Source organism: Mustelus asterias, unplaced genomic scaffold (genome assembly GCF_964213995.1).
Source record: "Mustelus asterias unplaced genomic scaffold, sMusAst1.hap1.1 HAP1_SCAFFOLD_1731, whole genome shotgun sequence".
In the NCBI taxonomy this organism is placed as follows: domain Eukaryota; kingdom Metazoa; phylum Chordata; class Chondrichthyes; order Carcharhiniformes; family Triakidae; genus Mustelus; species Mustelus asterias.
This window is the reverse complement of record NW_027591676.1, coordinates 17,727-34,230: the sequence shown is the minus strand read 5'-3', so window position 1 is coordinate 34,230 and position 16,504 is coordinate 17,727. Positions and strand designations below refer to the sequence as shown.

The window sequence follows — 16,504 nt, the reverse complement described above, 5'->3', positions numbered from 1 at the left end:
TCATGGCTGATCTGAAGTGGATCAGTTCCACTTTCCCGCCTGATTCCCTATAACCCCTAATTCCCTTACCGATCAGGAATCCATCTATCCGTGATTTAAACATATTCAGCGAGGTAGCCTCCACCACTTCAGTGGGCAGAGAATTCCAGAGATTCACCACCCTCTGAGAGAAGAAGTTCCTCCTCAACTCTGTCCTAAACTGACCCCCCTTTATTTTGAGGCTGTGCCCTCTAGTTCTAGCTTCCTTTCTAAGTGGAAAGAATCTCTCCACCTCTACCCTATCCAGCCCCTTCATTATCTTATAGGTCTCTAAAAGATCCCCCCTCAGCCTTCTAAATTCCAACGAATACAAATTCAATCTGCTCAGTCTCTCCTCATAATCAACACCCCTCATCTCCGGTATCAACCTGGTGAACCTTCTCTGCACTCCCTCCAAGGCCAATATATCCTTCCGCAAATAAAAATGTCCAGGACAGCAACACTCAGTGTCTGCGTTTCCATTGAGATTACCAGACAAACTTGAAAGCTTCAGGATATTTATTAGTATCACAAGTATGCTTACATTAACACTGCAATGAAGTTACTGTGAAATTCCCCTAGTCGCCACACTCCGGCGCCTGTTCGGGTAACACTGAGGGGGAATTTAGCACGGCCAATCCACCCTAACCGGCACGTCTTTCAGAAGGAAACCAGAGCACCCGGAGGAAACCCCACAGAGACACGGGGGAGAACTTGCAGACTCTGCACAGAGAGTGACCCAAGCCGGGAACTGAACCCGGGTCCCTGGTGCTGCGAAGCAGCAGTGTTAACCACCCAACACTCAACCCAGACAACAGAGGACGCTGTTATAGACTCACCGGCCAGCGTGCTGGTGTGTCTGAACGCTCGCACTTGGGAATCAGAGAGCCCAGTCAGCAGGGAGATCAACGTGTCCACCATATATTCATCGTAGATGACGTTGTACTGACACTGACGCACCAGCACGGCAATGAACTCACAGAAATTCTGCCGGAACTTCTTCCACACAGGCCCTGCCATGGACAGAGGGTAATCGCCACTATCCTGAAGTGGGACAGAAGACATCACATCAGAGCCCCCACTTTGCAAATTCATTACACAATTAAAACTGTACTCGTCCCTTCCCAGGCATGGAATGTAAGACTGGAAACACAACACAATGAAACTTTCCCCCCCTCTCACCTTGAATCTGTGCCCCCCCCTTGTAATTGACACTTCCACCCTGGGAAAAAAGCCTCTGACTATCCACCCTGTCTGTGCCTCTCATCATTTTGTAGACCCCTTTCGGGTCTCCCCTCAGCCCTCCGTCTTTCCAGTGAAGACAATCCTAGTTAATCCGATCACTCCTCATAGTCAACACCCTCGAGACCAGGCAACATCCTGGTGAACCTTCCTTGCACTCTCTCCAAAGCTTCCACGTCTTTCTGGTAGTGTGGTGACCAGAACTGCACGCAATATTCCAAATGCGGCCTAACCAAAGTTTTATATAGCTGCAACAAGATTTCCCAACTCTTGTACTCAGTGCCCCGGCTGGTGAAGGCAAACACGCCATATGCTTTCTTAATCACCTTGACCACCTGTGTTACCACTTTTAGGGAACTATGGACCTGCACGCCCAGATCCCTCTGTATGTTAATGTTCCTAAGGGTTCTGCCATTTACAGTATAATTCACACCTAAATTTGATCCTCCAAAATGCATCACCTCTCATTTGTCCGGATTAAACTCCATCCGCCATTTCTGTGCCCAACTCTCCAATCTATCTATATCCTGTTTTATCCTCTGACGATCCACAGTGCTATCAGCAACTCCACCAGTCTTTGTGCCATTCACAAACTTACTAATCAGACCATCTCGATTTTCCTCCAGATCATTTATATATACTATAAATAACAGAGGTCCCAGCACTGATCACTGTGGAACACCCTCCATTCTGAAAAACATCCATCCACCGCTCCTCTGTCTTCTGTGACCAAGTAAGAAGTTTAACAACACCAGGTTAAAGTCCAACAGGTTTATTTGGTAGCAAAAGCCACACAAGCTTTCGAAGCTCTAAGCCCCTTCTTCAGGTCTGAAGAAGGGGCTTAGAGCTTCGAAAGCTTGTGTGGCTTTTGCTACCAAATAAACCTGTTGGACTTTAACCTGGTGTTGTTAAACTTCTTACTGTGTTTACCCCAGTCCAACGCCGGCATCTCCACTTCTGTGACCAAGCCAGTTCTGTATCTATCTAGCCGGCCCACCCAGAGTCCCATTCTTGGCACTGGTCAGCCCAAGCCTGGGTATTGTCCACATCTTCCTGCATTTGGATATGGACCTGCATCAATACCTGAGGATTTGTGAATGGTGCTGAACATTGTTTGCTGATGACTGCACATCCCTCGGATTGGAGGCAGGTTGCTTTTTCGGATTGGAGGCAGGTTGCTAGCGGTGTGCCGCAGGGATCAGTGCTTGGTCCTCTGCTCTTTGTGATTTTTATTAATGACTTAGAGGAGGGGGCTGAAGGGTGGATCAGTAAATTTGCTGATGACACCAAGATTGGTGGAGTAGTGGATGAGGTGGAGGGCTGTTGTAGGCTGCAAAGAGACATAGATAGGATGCAAAGCTGGGCTGAAAAATGGCAAATGGAGTTTAACCCTGATAAATGTGAGGTGATTCATTTTGGTCGGACAAATTTAAATGTGGATTACAGGGTCAAAGGTAGGGTTCTGAAGACTGTGGAGGAACAGAGAGATCTTGGGGTCCATATCCACAGATCTCTAAAGGTTGCCACTCAAGTGGATAGAGCTGTGAAGAAGGCCTGTAGTGTGTTAGCTTTTATTAACAGGGGGTTGGAGTTTAAGAGCCATGGGGTTATGCTGCAACTGTACAGGACCTTGGTGAGACCACATTTGGAATATTGTGTGCAGTTCTGGTCACCTCACTATAGGAAGGATGTGGAAGCGCTGGAAGGAGTGCAGAGGAGATTTACCAGGATGCTGCCTGGTTTGGAGGGTAGGTCATATGAGGAAAGGTTGAGGGAGCTAGGGCTATTCTCTCTGGAGCGGAGGAGGCTGAGGGGAGACTTAATAGAGGTGTATAAAATGATGAAGGGGATAGATAGAGTGAACGTTCAAAGACTATTTCCTCGGGTGGATGGAGCTATTACAAGGGGGCATAACTATAGGGTTCGTGGTGGGAGATACAGGACGGATATCAGAGGTAGGTTCTTTACGCAGAGAGTGGTTGGGGTGTGGAATGGACTGCCTGCAGTGATAGTGGAGTCAGACACTTTAGAAACATTTAAGCGGTTATTGGATAGGCACATGGAGCACACCAGGATGATAGGGAGTGGGATAGCTTGATCTTGGTTTCAGATAAAGCTCGGCACAACATCGTGGGCCGAAGGGCCTGTTCTGTGCTGTACTGTTCTATGTTCTATCCCCATTTCAGACCTTATAAGAACATAAGAACCAGGAGCAGGAGCAGGAGTAGGCCATCTGGCCCCTCGAGCCTGCTCCGCCATTCAATAAGATCATAGCTGATCTTTTCGTGGACTCAGCTCCACTTACCCGCCCGCTCCCCATAGCCCTTAATTCCTTTACTGTTCAAAAATTTATCTATCCTTGCCTTAAAAACATTCAATGAGGCAGCCTCAACTGCTTCACTGGGCAGGGAATTCCACAGATTCACAACCCTTTGTGTGAAGAAGTTCCTCCTCAACTCAGTCCTAAATCTGCTCCTCCTTATTTTGAGGCCATGCCCCCGAGTTCTGGTTTCACCCGTCAGTGGAAACAACTTCCCTGCTTCTATCTTATCCATTCCCTTCATAATCTTATATGTTTCTATCAGATCTTCCCTCATTCTTCTGAATTCCAATGAGTTTAGCCCCAGTCTACTCAGTCTCTCCTCACAAGCCAACCCTCTCAACTCCAGAATCAACCCAGTGAATCTCCTCTGCACCCCCTCGAGTGCCAGTATATCCTTCCTCAAGTAAGGAGACCAAAACTGTACACAGTACTCCAGGTGTGGCCTCACCAGCACCTTATACAGCTGCAACATAACCTCGCTGTTTTTAAACTCCATCCAATGAAGGACAAAATTTCATTTGCCGCCTTCTTAATTACCTACTGCAGCTGCATGATGGAGGGAAGGTGATCAATGAATCAGCTGAAGATTGTTGGGTCTCAGTCCATGTAGCTGCCTTGGATCCATATGCTATCTATACCCTGGGCTAGCACCATTAATATCTGCTCTACATCCTCGTGCCCAGGTCATTAACAAATCTGGTGAACAGTTAAAACCAGCATGATCTCTCGGGCCGTAAACAGGGCAGCTGGAATTCCCCTTCATACCTCGTCAAATTCCTCGGTCATCTTCCGGATTATTTCCGCATTCTGCAGCTTCCGGAACATCTCCGAGGTTACCACGCCTGCAGTAATAGAAAAGTTATAGGATGAGTGAGCCAGGGAAGTCTGAATCACTATAACCCCTTCCTCCGCCACACCAGACACAATATCCAATAAGAGGTGGCCACTCAGCCCCTCTAGCCTGGGACACAACAGGAGGCCATTCAGCCCCTCGAGCATGCTACATAGGAACAGGAGGAAGCCATTCGGCACCTCGAGCCCGTCATACAAGAATAGGAGGCCATTCAACCCCGCTGTGTTGTCTGCCCGTTGCCAGGGTTAACGGTATTACTGAAGCCTGGAGAGAATGGGAGTGAAAAGATCCAGTTATCACGATGGCAATGACATAGGCAGGATAAAGAGGACCTGTTACAGGATAAAGAGGACCCATACCATAGGCGACATGGTGGCACAGTGGTTAGCTTTACTGCCTCACAACGCCAGGGTCCCAGGTTCAATTCCGGCCTTGGGTGACTGTGTGGAGTTTGCACGTTCTCCCCGTGTCTGCGTGGGTTTCCACCGGGTGCTCCAGTTTTCTCCCACAGTCCAAAGATGTGTTGGTTAGGTTGATTGGCCAAGATGGATCAGTCTCCCCTTCTCAGAGTTGGTGCAGACTCAATGGGACAAATGGCCTCCTTCTGCAGTGTAGGGATTCTATGATTCTAGAAAACTCGATGGGCTGAATGGTCTCCTTCTGCAGCGTAGGGATTCTATGGACCTGCTGAGGGAGCGTCAATAACCTGGGACTAAATTCAAAAGCACAATGACAATCTCTGGATTACTACACGAGCCGCGAGTTGGTTGACACAGGGTAGATCAGATCAGAGAGTTGGGTAGATCAGATCAGAGAGTTGACTGCGTGGCTCCTAAACTGTGTGGGAGAAATGGGTTTTGTTTTATGGGGGGCTGGCATCAGAATCAGGGACACCTGACCTGACCTGACAATTGGGGCGGCACGGTAGCACAGTGGTTAGCACTGCTGCTTCACAGCTCCAGGGTCCCGGGTTCGATTCCCGGCTCGGGTCACTGTCTGTGTGGAGTTTGCACATTCTCCTCGTGTCTGCGTGGGTTTCCTCCGGGTGCTCCGGTTTCCTCCCACAGTCCAAAGATGTGCGGGTTAGGTTGATTGGCCAGGTTAAAAAAAAAAAATTGCCCCTTAGAGTCCTGGGATGCGTAGGTTAGAGGGATTAGCGGGTAAAATATGTGGGGGTAGGGCCTGGGTGGGATTGTGGTCGGTGCAGACTCGATGGGCCGAATGGCCTCCTTCTGCACTGTAGGGTTTCTATGTTTCTATGACTAAGACCAAGGTACAGATAAATTTATTTATTTAATTTTAATAGTGTCAGTGTCACAAGTAGGCTTACATTCACACTGCAATGAAGTTACTGCAAAAATCCCCTGGTCACCACACTCCGGTGCCCGTTTGGGTACACTGAGGGGGTATTTAGCATGGCCAACGCACCTAACCAGCACGTCTTTCGGACTGTGGGAGGCTAGGGAGGAAATTGCGGGTCCCCGAGCAGAGATATTCGAATCAGCAACAATCACAGGGAAGGTGCCTTAAGATTGGAGGGTGGCAAATGTTGTGCCTTTGTTTAAGAAGGGCTGCAGGGAAAAGCCTGGGAACTACAGGTCGGTGAGCCTCACATCTGCAGTGGTTAAGGTGTTGGTGAGATGTTAAGGGGTTAATATCCCATAAATCTACGATCTTGGCCTTTTTTTAAAAAAAAAGTGTATTTAAAAGTGCAAACGCAGCTGGTTGCTCTTAATCACAATTAACTACATTCTGCTGTAAAATAAGCTTGAAACTGTGAAAAGTTTGTGTGTGGAACAATTTGTGCTGGTAACATATTCCCCATTCTGAACTGCTCCTGACCTTGTAGCTAAACTCCTGCTCGAACAGACCGGTCTAGGCTGGACTCTGCTCATGTGTCCTTGCTTCTGAAAGATAACACTCGCTCTCTGTCCAAAATAGTGTCCCAAGATAGATGGGAAACATTTATTATCTCCCACTGGAACAATGGTGGACGTGTAGTTTCTATGGCAACCGGGGGGGGGGGGGGGGCCGACATATTTATGTTGTTTCTTTAACTGTCTTTGTATCTTGCTGTCGCTAAGCACGTGATCTGGGTGAAGTCGATAATGAAGTTATACTGTGTACGTGACTGATCGCTGTAAATGAGTATAAAACGAGGGACTGCCCCTTTTCTCTGGAGAATATCGCTCGGCGAGACTCAGAGCACTGCACTGAGTCAGAACAGCGAGTCTTCAAAAGCTTGCACTTGCTTGAAAATAAAGGACTGGGTTTTCTTTAAAGATCAGTGTTTTTCTCTTGCATCGAGTACACAAGTGTTTCTCAAAAACGAACCATGACATTGGAAGGTATTTTGAGGGACAGGATCTACAGGCATTTAGAGACGCAAGGACTGATTAGGGACAGTCAGCATGGCTTTGTGAGCGGAAAACCATGTCTCACAAATTTGATTGAGTTTTTTGAAGGGGTAACCAAGAAGGAAGATGAGGGCAGCGCAGTCAACATTGTCTACAAGGACTTTAGCAAGGCCTTTGACAAGGTACCGCATGGTAGATTGTTGCATAAGGTTAAATCTCAGGATCCAGGGTGAGGTAGCCAAATGGATACAAAATTGGCTTGATGACAGAAGACAGGGGGTGGTTGTAGAGGGTTGTTTTCCAAACTGGAGGCCTGTGACCAGCGGTGTGCCTCAGGGATTGGTGCTGGGTCCACTGTTATTTGTTATTTATATTAATGATTTGGATGAGAATTTAGGAGGCATGGTTATTAAGTTTGCAGATGACACCAAGATTGGTGGCATAGTGGACGGTGAAGAAGGTTATCTCGGATTGCAACGGGATCTTGATCAATTGGGCCAGTGGGCTGACGAATGGCAGATGGAGTTTAATTTAGATAAATGGGAGGTGATGCATTTTGTTAGATCGAACCAGGGCAGGACTTACTCAGTTAATGGTAGGGTGTTGGGGAGAGTTACAGAACAAAGAGATCTAGGGGTACATGTTCATAGCTCCTTGAAAGTGGAGTCACAGGTGGACAGAGTGGTGAAGAAGGCATTCGACATGCTTGGTTTCATTGGTCAGAACATTGAATACAGGAGTTGATACGTCTTGTTGAAGTTGTACAAGACATTGGTAAGACCACACTTGGAATACTGTGTGCAGTTCTGGTCACCCTATTATAGAAAGGATATTATTAAACTAGAAAGAGTGCAGAAAAGATTTACTAGGATGCTACCGGGACTTGATGGTTTGAGTTATAAGAAGGAGAGGCTGGATAGACTGGGACTTTTTTCCCTGGAGCAAAATCTGTGATCTTATAGAAGTCTAGAAAATAATGAGGGGCACAGATCAGTTAGATAGTCAACATCTTTTCCCAAAAGGTAGGGGAATCTAAAACTAGAGAACATAGGTTTAAGGTGAGAGGGGAGAGACACAAAAGGGTCCAGAGGGGCATTCTTTCACACAGAGGGTGGTGAGTCTCTGGAATGAGCTGCCAGAGGTAGTAGTAGAGGTGGGTACAATTTTGTCTTTTAAAATGCATTTAGACAGTTACATGGGTAAGGTGGGTATAGAGGGATATGGGCCAAACGCGGGCAAATGGGATTAGCTTTGGGGTTTTAAAAAAAAGGGCAGCATCGACAAGCTGGGCCGAAGGGCCTGTTTCCATGCTGTAAACCTCTATGACCGCCGGAGGAAACCCACGCAGAGAACGTGCAGACCCTGCCCCGACAGTCACCCAAGCCGGGAATTGAACCGGGGGTCCCTGACGCTGTGAGGCAGCAGTGCTAACCCGCTGTGCCACCGTGTTGCCCTAATATAAATCATATAACCCAGGCTGCAGAATATCTCTCTTCACAGTAGTTCCTCCTGGAAACATCCTCAGGATAGTCGGAAAAGCAGGAAGTTAAAGGGAGAGAGGAGCTTACACAAGCACAGCAACTCCCAGGACCTGACACCCTGCACCCTAAGGTGCTCAGGGAAATGGCTGCAGGGTGGATGGATACATCAGTTGCAACCTTCCAAAATTCACTAGAATCTGGAAAATCCCAGCGGATTATAGAATCACAAATGTAACATCCTTGTTTCAGGAAGGAGAGTGTTCGAAAGCAGGAATCATTTCAGCCAGTTAGTCTGACATCAGTCACTGGGAAAATGCTGCAATCCATCATTAGTTTTTCTTTAAGTTTATTTGTGTCACCAGTAGGCTTACATTAACACTGCAATAAAGTTACTGTGAAAATCCCCCAGTGCCACACTCCGACGCCTGTTCGGGTAACACTGAGGGAGAATTTACCATGGCCAATGCACCCTAACCAGCACGTCTTTATTTGATTTGATGTATTTATTATTGTCACATGTATTAACATACAGTGAAAAGTATTGTTTCTTGCGCGCTATACAGACAAAGCATACTGTTCATAGAGAAGGAAATGCGAGAGTGCAGAATGTAGTGTTACAGTCACAGCTAGGGTGTAGAGAAAAATCAACTTAATGCGAGGTAGGTCCATTCAAAAGTCTAATGGCAGCAGGGAAGAAGCTGTTCTTGAGTCGGTTGCTACGTGACCTCAGACTTTTGTATCTTTTTCCCGAAGGAAGAAGGTGGAAGAGAGAATGTCCGGGGTGTGTGGGGTCCTTAATTATGCTGGCTGCTTTTCCAGAGGCAGCGGGAAGTGTAGACAGAGTCAATGGATGGGAGGCTGGTTTGCGTGATGGATTGGGCTACATTCACAACCTTTTGTAGTTCCTTGCGGTTTTGGGCAGAGCAGGAGCCATACCAAGCTGTGATACAACCAGAAAGAATGTTTTCTATGGTGTATCTGTAAAAGTTGGTGAGAGTCGTAGCGGACATACCAAATTTCCTTAGTCTTCTGAAAAAGTAGAGGCGTTGGTGGGGCTTTCTTAACTATAGTGTCGGCATGGGGGGGACCAGGACAGGTGATCTGGACACCTAAAAACTTGAAGCTCTCGACTCTTTCTACTTCGTCCCCGTCGAGTTCCTTTAGGACTGTGGGAGGAAACCGGAGCAGACATGGGGAGAACATGCAGACTCCGCACAGACAGTGCTGTGATCCAAGCCGGGAGTTGGACCCGGGTCCCTGGCGCTGTGAGGCAGCAGCGCTAATCGCTGTGTCACCTGGAGGTAACAGCAGGCTTAGTCAGAAAATTGTAACGCAATCAGGCATAGTCAACCTGGTCTAGTGAAAGGGAAAACAGGTTCAACGAATTTATGAGAGTTTGTTGAGACGTGTAACAAGCAACTGGGAAAGAGAGGAGCCAGTGAATGTAGCACATTGCAGTTTCCAGAAAGGTATTTAATCAGGTGCTGCACGAGGTAAAAGCTACTGGGATTGGAGGTGATCTTTTAAGCTGGATAGAAGCCCGGCTAACGAACTAACAGGGAACAGAGAGTCAGGATAAATGGATCATTTTCCAGTTATCGAAACGTAACTGGTGGATCAGTGGTGGGGACGCAATTATTAATGACTTGGAAGAAGGGATTGATGGTACTGTAGTGCAGAAGTGTATTTATATCATATTTCTTACGAGAGGTATGTTTAAAACTCAGCTCTGGTTAACCCTGGTGCTGATCTGTCTGCAAACCAGGCAGTGCCATGCTGAGAATGCAGGAGAATAATTGATCCTAGATAGAGGGGTGTTTGTTTTAATCTGAGCTAATGCATCTTTGCAGATTTTTGGCTTTCCCCCTGAGGTTTCAGAGTTGGGTTTTATCATAAAGACCATAAGACATAGGAGCAGAATTAGGCCACTCGGCCCATCGAGTCTGCTCCGCCATTCGATCATGGCTGATATTTTCCTCATCCCCATTCTCCTGCCTTTTCCCCATAACCCCTGATCCCCTTATTAATCAAGAACCTATCTATCTCTGTCTTAAAGACACTCAATGACCCGGCCTCCACAGCCTTCTGCGGCAAAGAGTTCCACAGATTCACCACTCTCTGGCTGAAGAAATTCCTCCTCATCTCTGTTTTAAAGGATCGTCCCTTTAGCCTGAGGTTGTGCCCTCTGGTTCTAGTTTTTCCTCCGAGTGGAAACATCCTCTCCACGTCCACTCTATCCAGACCTCGCAGTATCCTGTAAGTTTCAATAAGGTCCCCCCTCATCCTTCTAAACTCCAACGAGTACAGACCCAGAGTCCTCAACCGTTCCTCATTCAACAAGCTCTTCATTCCAGGGATCATTCTTGTGAACCTCCTCTGGACCCTTTCCAAGGCCAGCACATCGTTCCTTAGATATGGGGCCCAAAACTGCTCACAATACTCCAAATGGGGTCTGACCAGAGCCTTATACAAGTGATTGACAAGAGACAGAGTCACGCGAATGGGCAGAGCTAAGCCTGCAGGGAAAATCAGGTTAGTTTTTGCCTGGTTCTGAAAGAGAGGAATGTCTCTCTGGAGGCTGCGGTTTGGGATCTGCTAAGAGACATAGGTCTCTCTCTTTCTCTCCCCATGGGTGTTCAAAGGCTCTAGGACTGTTAACAAGTATGGTGGCACAGTGGGTTAGCACTGCTGCCTCACAGCGCCAGAGACCCAGGTTCGATTCCCGGCTTGGGTCACTGTCCGTGCGGAGTCTGCACGTTCTCCCCGTATCTGTGTGGGTTTCCTCCGGGTGCTCCGGTTTCCTCCCACACTCCAAAGATGTGCAGGTTAAGTGGATCGGCCGTGCTAAATGGCCCTTTAGTGTCAGGAGGATTAGCTAGGGTAAATGCATGGGTTTATGGAGACAAGGCTTGGTTGGCTGTCAATATTTGCATTCTAATCAGTATTCTGTAACTTGATTTTGTATCTCTGAGCCCTGTTTGAGAGCAGATTTCCACTCCATCTGACGAAGGAGCAGCGCTCCGAAAGCTAATGGTATTTGTTACCAAATAAACCTGTTGGACTTTAACCTGGTGTTGTTAAAACTCTTACAAGTGGTGTTCCTCAGGGATCAGTGCTGGGGCCTTTGCTGTTTGTAATATATATAAATGATTTGGAGGAAAATGTAACTGGATTGATTAGTAAGTTTGCGGACGACACAAAGGTTGGTAGATTTGCGGATAGCGATGAGGACCATCAGAGGATACAGCAGATATAGATCAGTTGGAGACTTGGGCGGAGAGATGGCAGATGGAGTTTAATCCAGACAAATGTGAGGTAATGCATTTTGGAAGGTCTAATACAGATAGGAAATATACAGTAAATAGCAGAACCCTTAAGAGTATTGATAGGCAAAGGGATCTGGGTGTACAGGTACACAGGTCACTGAAAGTGGCAATGCAGGTGGAGAAAGTAGTCACGAAGGCATACGGCATGCTTGCCTTCATCGGCCGGGGTATTGAGTTTAAAAATTGGCAAGTCATGTTGCAGCTTTATAGAAGCTTAGTGAGGCCGCACTTGGAACATAGTGTTCAATTCTGTCACCACACTACCAGAAGGATGTGGAGGCTTTGGAGAGGGTACAGAAAAGATTTACCAGGATGATGCCTGGTATGGAGGGCATTAGCTATGAGGAGAGGTTGGAGAAACTTGGTTTGTTCTCACTGGAGCGGCGAAGGTTGAGGGGAGACCTGATAGAAGTCTACAAGATTATGAGAGGCACGGACAGAGTGGATAGTCAGAAGCTTTTTCCCAGGGTGGAAGAGTCAATTACTAGGGGGCATTAGGTTTAAGGTGCGAGGGGCAAGGTTTAAAGGAGATGTACAAGGCAGATTTTTTACACAGAGAGTAGTGGGTGCCTGGAACTCGTTGCCGGGGGAGGCAGTGGAAGCGGACACGGTAGTGACTTTTAAGGGGCGTCTTGACAAATACATGAATAGGATGGGAATAGAGGGATATGGTCCCCGGAAGGGTAGGGGGTTTTAGTTCAGTCGGGCAGCATGGTCAGTGCAGGCTTGGGGGGCCGAAGGGCCTGTTCCTGTGCTGTAATTTTCTTTGTTCTAATAGATAGGATAGCAGCTAAGAATTGTATCTAGTCATGTTTAAGCATCTCAATTGTTAAAATTTAAACAAATTCATTTATTTTACTTAAACTGTATTGTTAAAGAAAGTTTATTTTGATAAAAGTTTCCCAGTGGGTCAATAGAATCACATTTGGAGTGAAACATCTGATCCTCACACTAATGCCAAGAATAAAAAGGAACATGGGAATTCGGAGCAGGAGTCGGCAAGTTCAGCCCTTCAAGCTGCTCCGCCATTCAATCAGATCATGGCTGATCTCTCCCTGGTCTCAAATCCACCTCCCCACCTGTTCCCCTATCCCTTTAACCAGTTTTTTCCCCTCAGAAATATATCCTGCTCCTTCTTGAAACGATTCAATGATTCAGACTCCACTGCACTGCGGGGCAGCAAGTTCCACAAAGTCACCACCCTCTGGGGGCAGCGGGGTGGCACAGTGGGTTAGCACTGCTGCCTCACAGCGCCAGGGACCCGGGTTCGATTCCCGGCTTGGATCACTGTCTGTGCGGAGTCTGCACATTCTCCCCGTGTCTGTGTGGGTTTCCTCCGGGTGCTCCAGTTTCCTCCCACAGTCTGAAAGACGTGCTGGTTAGGGTGGATTGGCCGTGCTAATTTCTCCCTCAGTGTTACCCGAACAGGCACCGGAGTGTGGCGACTAGGGGATTTTCACAGCAACTTCATTGCAGTGTTAATGTAAGCCTTACTTGTAACTAATAAATCATAAACTTTACTTTTAAAGTAGTTCCTCCTCATCCCAATTTTAAATCTACCGCCTCTCAACCTACACCTGTGACCTCTTGTTCGAGATTGCCCCATAAGAGGAAACATTTGGTTTCCATTTACTTATCAATCCCTTTTAAAATCTTATATACCTCGATCAGACCCCCTCTCGTCCTTCTAAGCTCCAGTGCGTACAGGCCCAAACTGTTTAATCTCTCTCCTCATACATTAACCCTTTCATCCCCGGAATCAAGCAAGAAATATTTGGGGTATAGTCCAACTTCATAATATACCTTGGGGTTACCCGAACAGTGGGGAAGTCACACTACAACTGTACAGGACATTGGTGAAGCCGCTTCAGGAGCACTGTGCACAGTTTTGGTCTCCTTGCTCGAGATGGGAGATAAGTCTTATGAGGAGAAGTTGAACAGGTTTGCACCTGTACACATTGGTGTTAAGAAGAGTGAGAGGTGACCTTATTGAAACGTAAGATTCTGAGGGGGGGCTTGGTCGACACTGAAAGGACGTTTCCCCTTGTGGGGGGACCCATTAATTGGGGGCACAGTTTAAAAAGCAAGTCCATTTAAGACGGGGATGAGGAGGAGTTTCTTCTGTCAGAGGGCCGTTACTGTTTAGGATTCCCTTCACAGAGAGCAGTGGAAGCTGGGTGTTGAATATATTCATGGTTGAGTTTGACACATTTTTGAGCGAAAAGGTAGTCAAGGGTTATGGCTCGATGGGCTGAATGGCCTACTCCTGCTCCCATTTCTTGTCAATTTAGCTCCAGAGCACCGGCCCCGCGCTCAGGCCCGAACTGTGATCTCTGCCCCACTCACCTTTACACCCGCAGCAGTGAATGACGAAGTTAAGCAGTTCCAGTATGCCGGCCTCTTTGTCCAACTTGTAAACCTCCAGCCACTCATCGACCAGCGTCTATTGAAGGGACACAGGTCAGTCACACCCACAGCAGGGCCGGTGCGCTCACTATATCCTCCCCCCACCCCCCCCACACACAGACAGACAGACAGACACACAGACAGACAGACACACAGACAGACAGACACACAGACAGACAGACACACAGACAGACAGACAGACGCACACAGACAGACACACACAGACAGACACACAGACAGACACACCCACACACAGACAGACTCACAGACAGACACACAGACAGACACACAGACAGACACACACACAGACACACACACAGACACACACACAGACACACACACACACAGACACACACACACACAGACACACACACACACAGACACACACACACACAGACACACACACACAGACAGACACACACAGACAGACACACACAGACAGACACACACAGACAGACACACACAGACAGACACACACAGACAGACACACACAGACAGACACACACACACACACACACACACAGACACACACAGACACACACAGACACACACACACACACACACACACAGACACACACACACACAGACACACACACACAGACACACACACACAGACACACACACACAGACACACACACACAGACACACACACACAGACACACACACACAGACACACACACACAGACACACAGACACAGACACACAGACACAGACACACAGACACACACACACACAGACACACACACACAGACACACACACACAGACACACACACACAGACACACACACACAGACACACACACACAGACACACACACACAGACACACACACAGACACACACACAGACACACACACAGACACACACACAGACACACACACAGACACACACACAGACACACACACAGACACACACACACACAGACACACACACACACAGACACACACACACAGACACACACACACAGACAGACACACACAGACAGACACACACAGACAGACACACACAGACAGACACACACAGACAGACACACACAGACAGACACACACACACACACACACACAGACACACACAGACACACACAGACACACACACACACACACACACACACAGACACACACACACACAGACACACACACACAGACACACACACACAGACACACACACACACAGACACACACACACACAGACACACACACACAGACACACACACACAGACACACACACACAGACACAGACACACAGACACAGACACACAGACACAGACACACACACACACAGACACACACACACAGACACACACACACAGACACACACACACAGACACACACACAGACACACACACAGACACACACACAGACACACACACAGACACACACACAGACACACACACAGACACACACACACACACACAGACACACACACACAGACACACACACACAGACACACACACAGACACACACACAGACACACACACAGACACACACACAGACACACACACACAGACACACACAGACACACACACACAGACACACACACACAGACACACACACAGACACACACACAGACACACACACACAGACACACACACACAGACACACACACACAGACACACACACACACACAGACACACACACACACACAGACACACACACACACAGACACACACACAGACACACAGACACACACACAGACACACACACAGACAGACATACACACACAGACACACACACACACACAGACACACACACACACAGACACAGACACACACACACACAGACACACACAGACACACACACACAGACACACACACACACACACACACAGACACACACACACACAGACACAGACACAGACACACACACAGACACACACACAGACACACACACAGACAGACATACACACACAGACACACACACACACACAGACACACACACACACACAGACACAGACACACACACACACAGACACACACACACAGACACACACACACACACACAGACACACACACACAGACACACACACAGACACAGACACACACACAGACACAGACACACACACAGACACAGACACACACACAGACACACACAGACACACACACAGACACACACACACACACAGACACACACACACAGACACACACACACACACAGACACACACACACAGACACACACACACACAGACACACACAGACACAGACACAGACACACACACACAGACACACACACACAGACACACACACACACAGACACACACACACAGACACACACACACACACAGACTCACACACAGACACACACACAGACACACACAGACACACACACACAGACAGACACACACACACAGACACACAGACACACAGACACACACACACACACAGCAGGTCCAGTGCACACTCTATACGCTCCACACCTCCCCCCCCACCCCCTCCCCCCGCACCCACACTGTCACGCGGCAGTCACACCCACAGCAGGGCCGGTGCGCTCCCTATATCCTCCCC

General features: G+C 47.9%; 1 protein-coding gene across 1 annotated transcript in view; it reads right to left on the bottom strand.

The window, feature by feature from the left end:
• The window catches only part of LOC144488639 (cohesin subunit SA-1-like), a gene marked incomplete at its 3' end in the record, with an annotated part of 77,219 nt that overhangs the window by 44,444 nt on the left and 16,271 nt on the right, over positions 1-16,504 (bottom strand). The window contains 3 exon segments of the mRNA XM_078206705.1: positions 858-1,062; positions 4,349-4,425; positions 13,947-14,043. Coding sequence (XP_078062831.1) covers positions 858-1,062; positions 4,349-4,425; positions 13,947-14,043 — 379 coding nt within the window.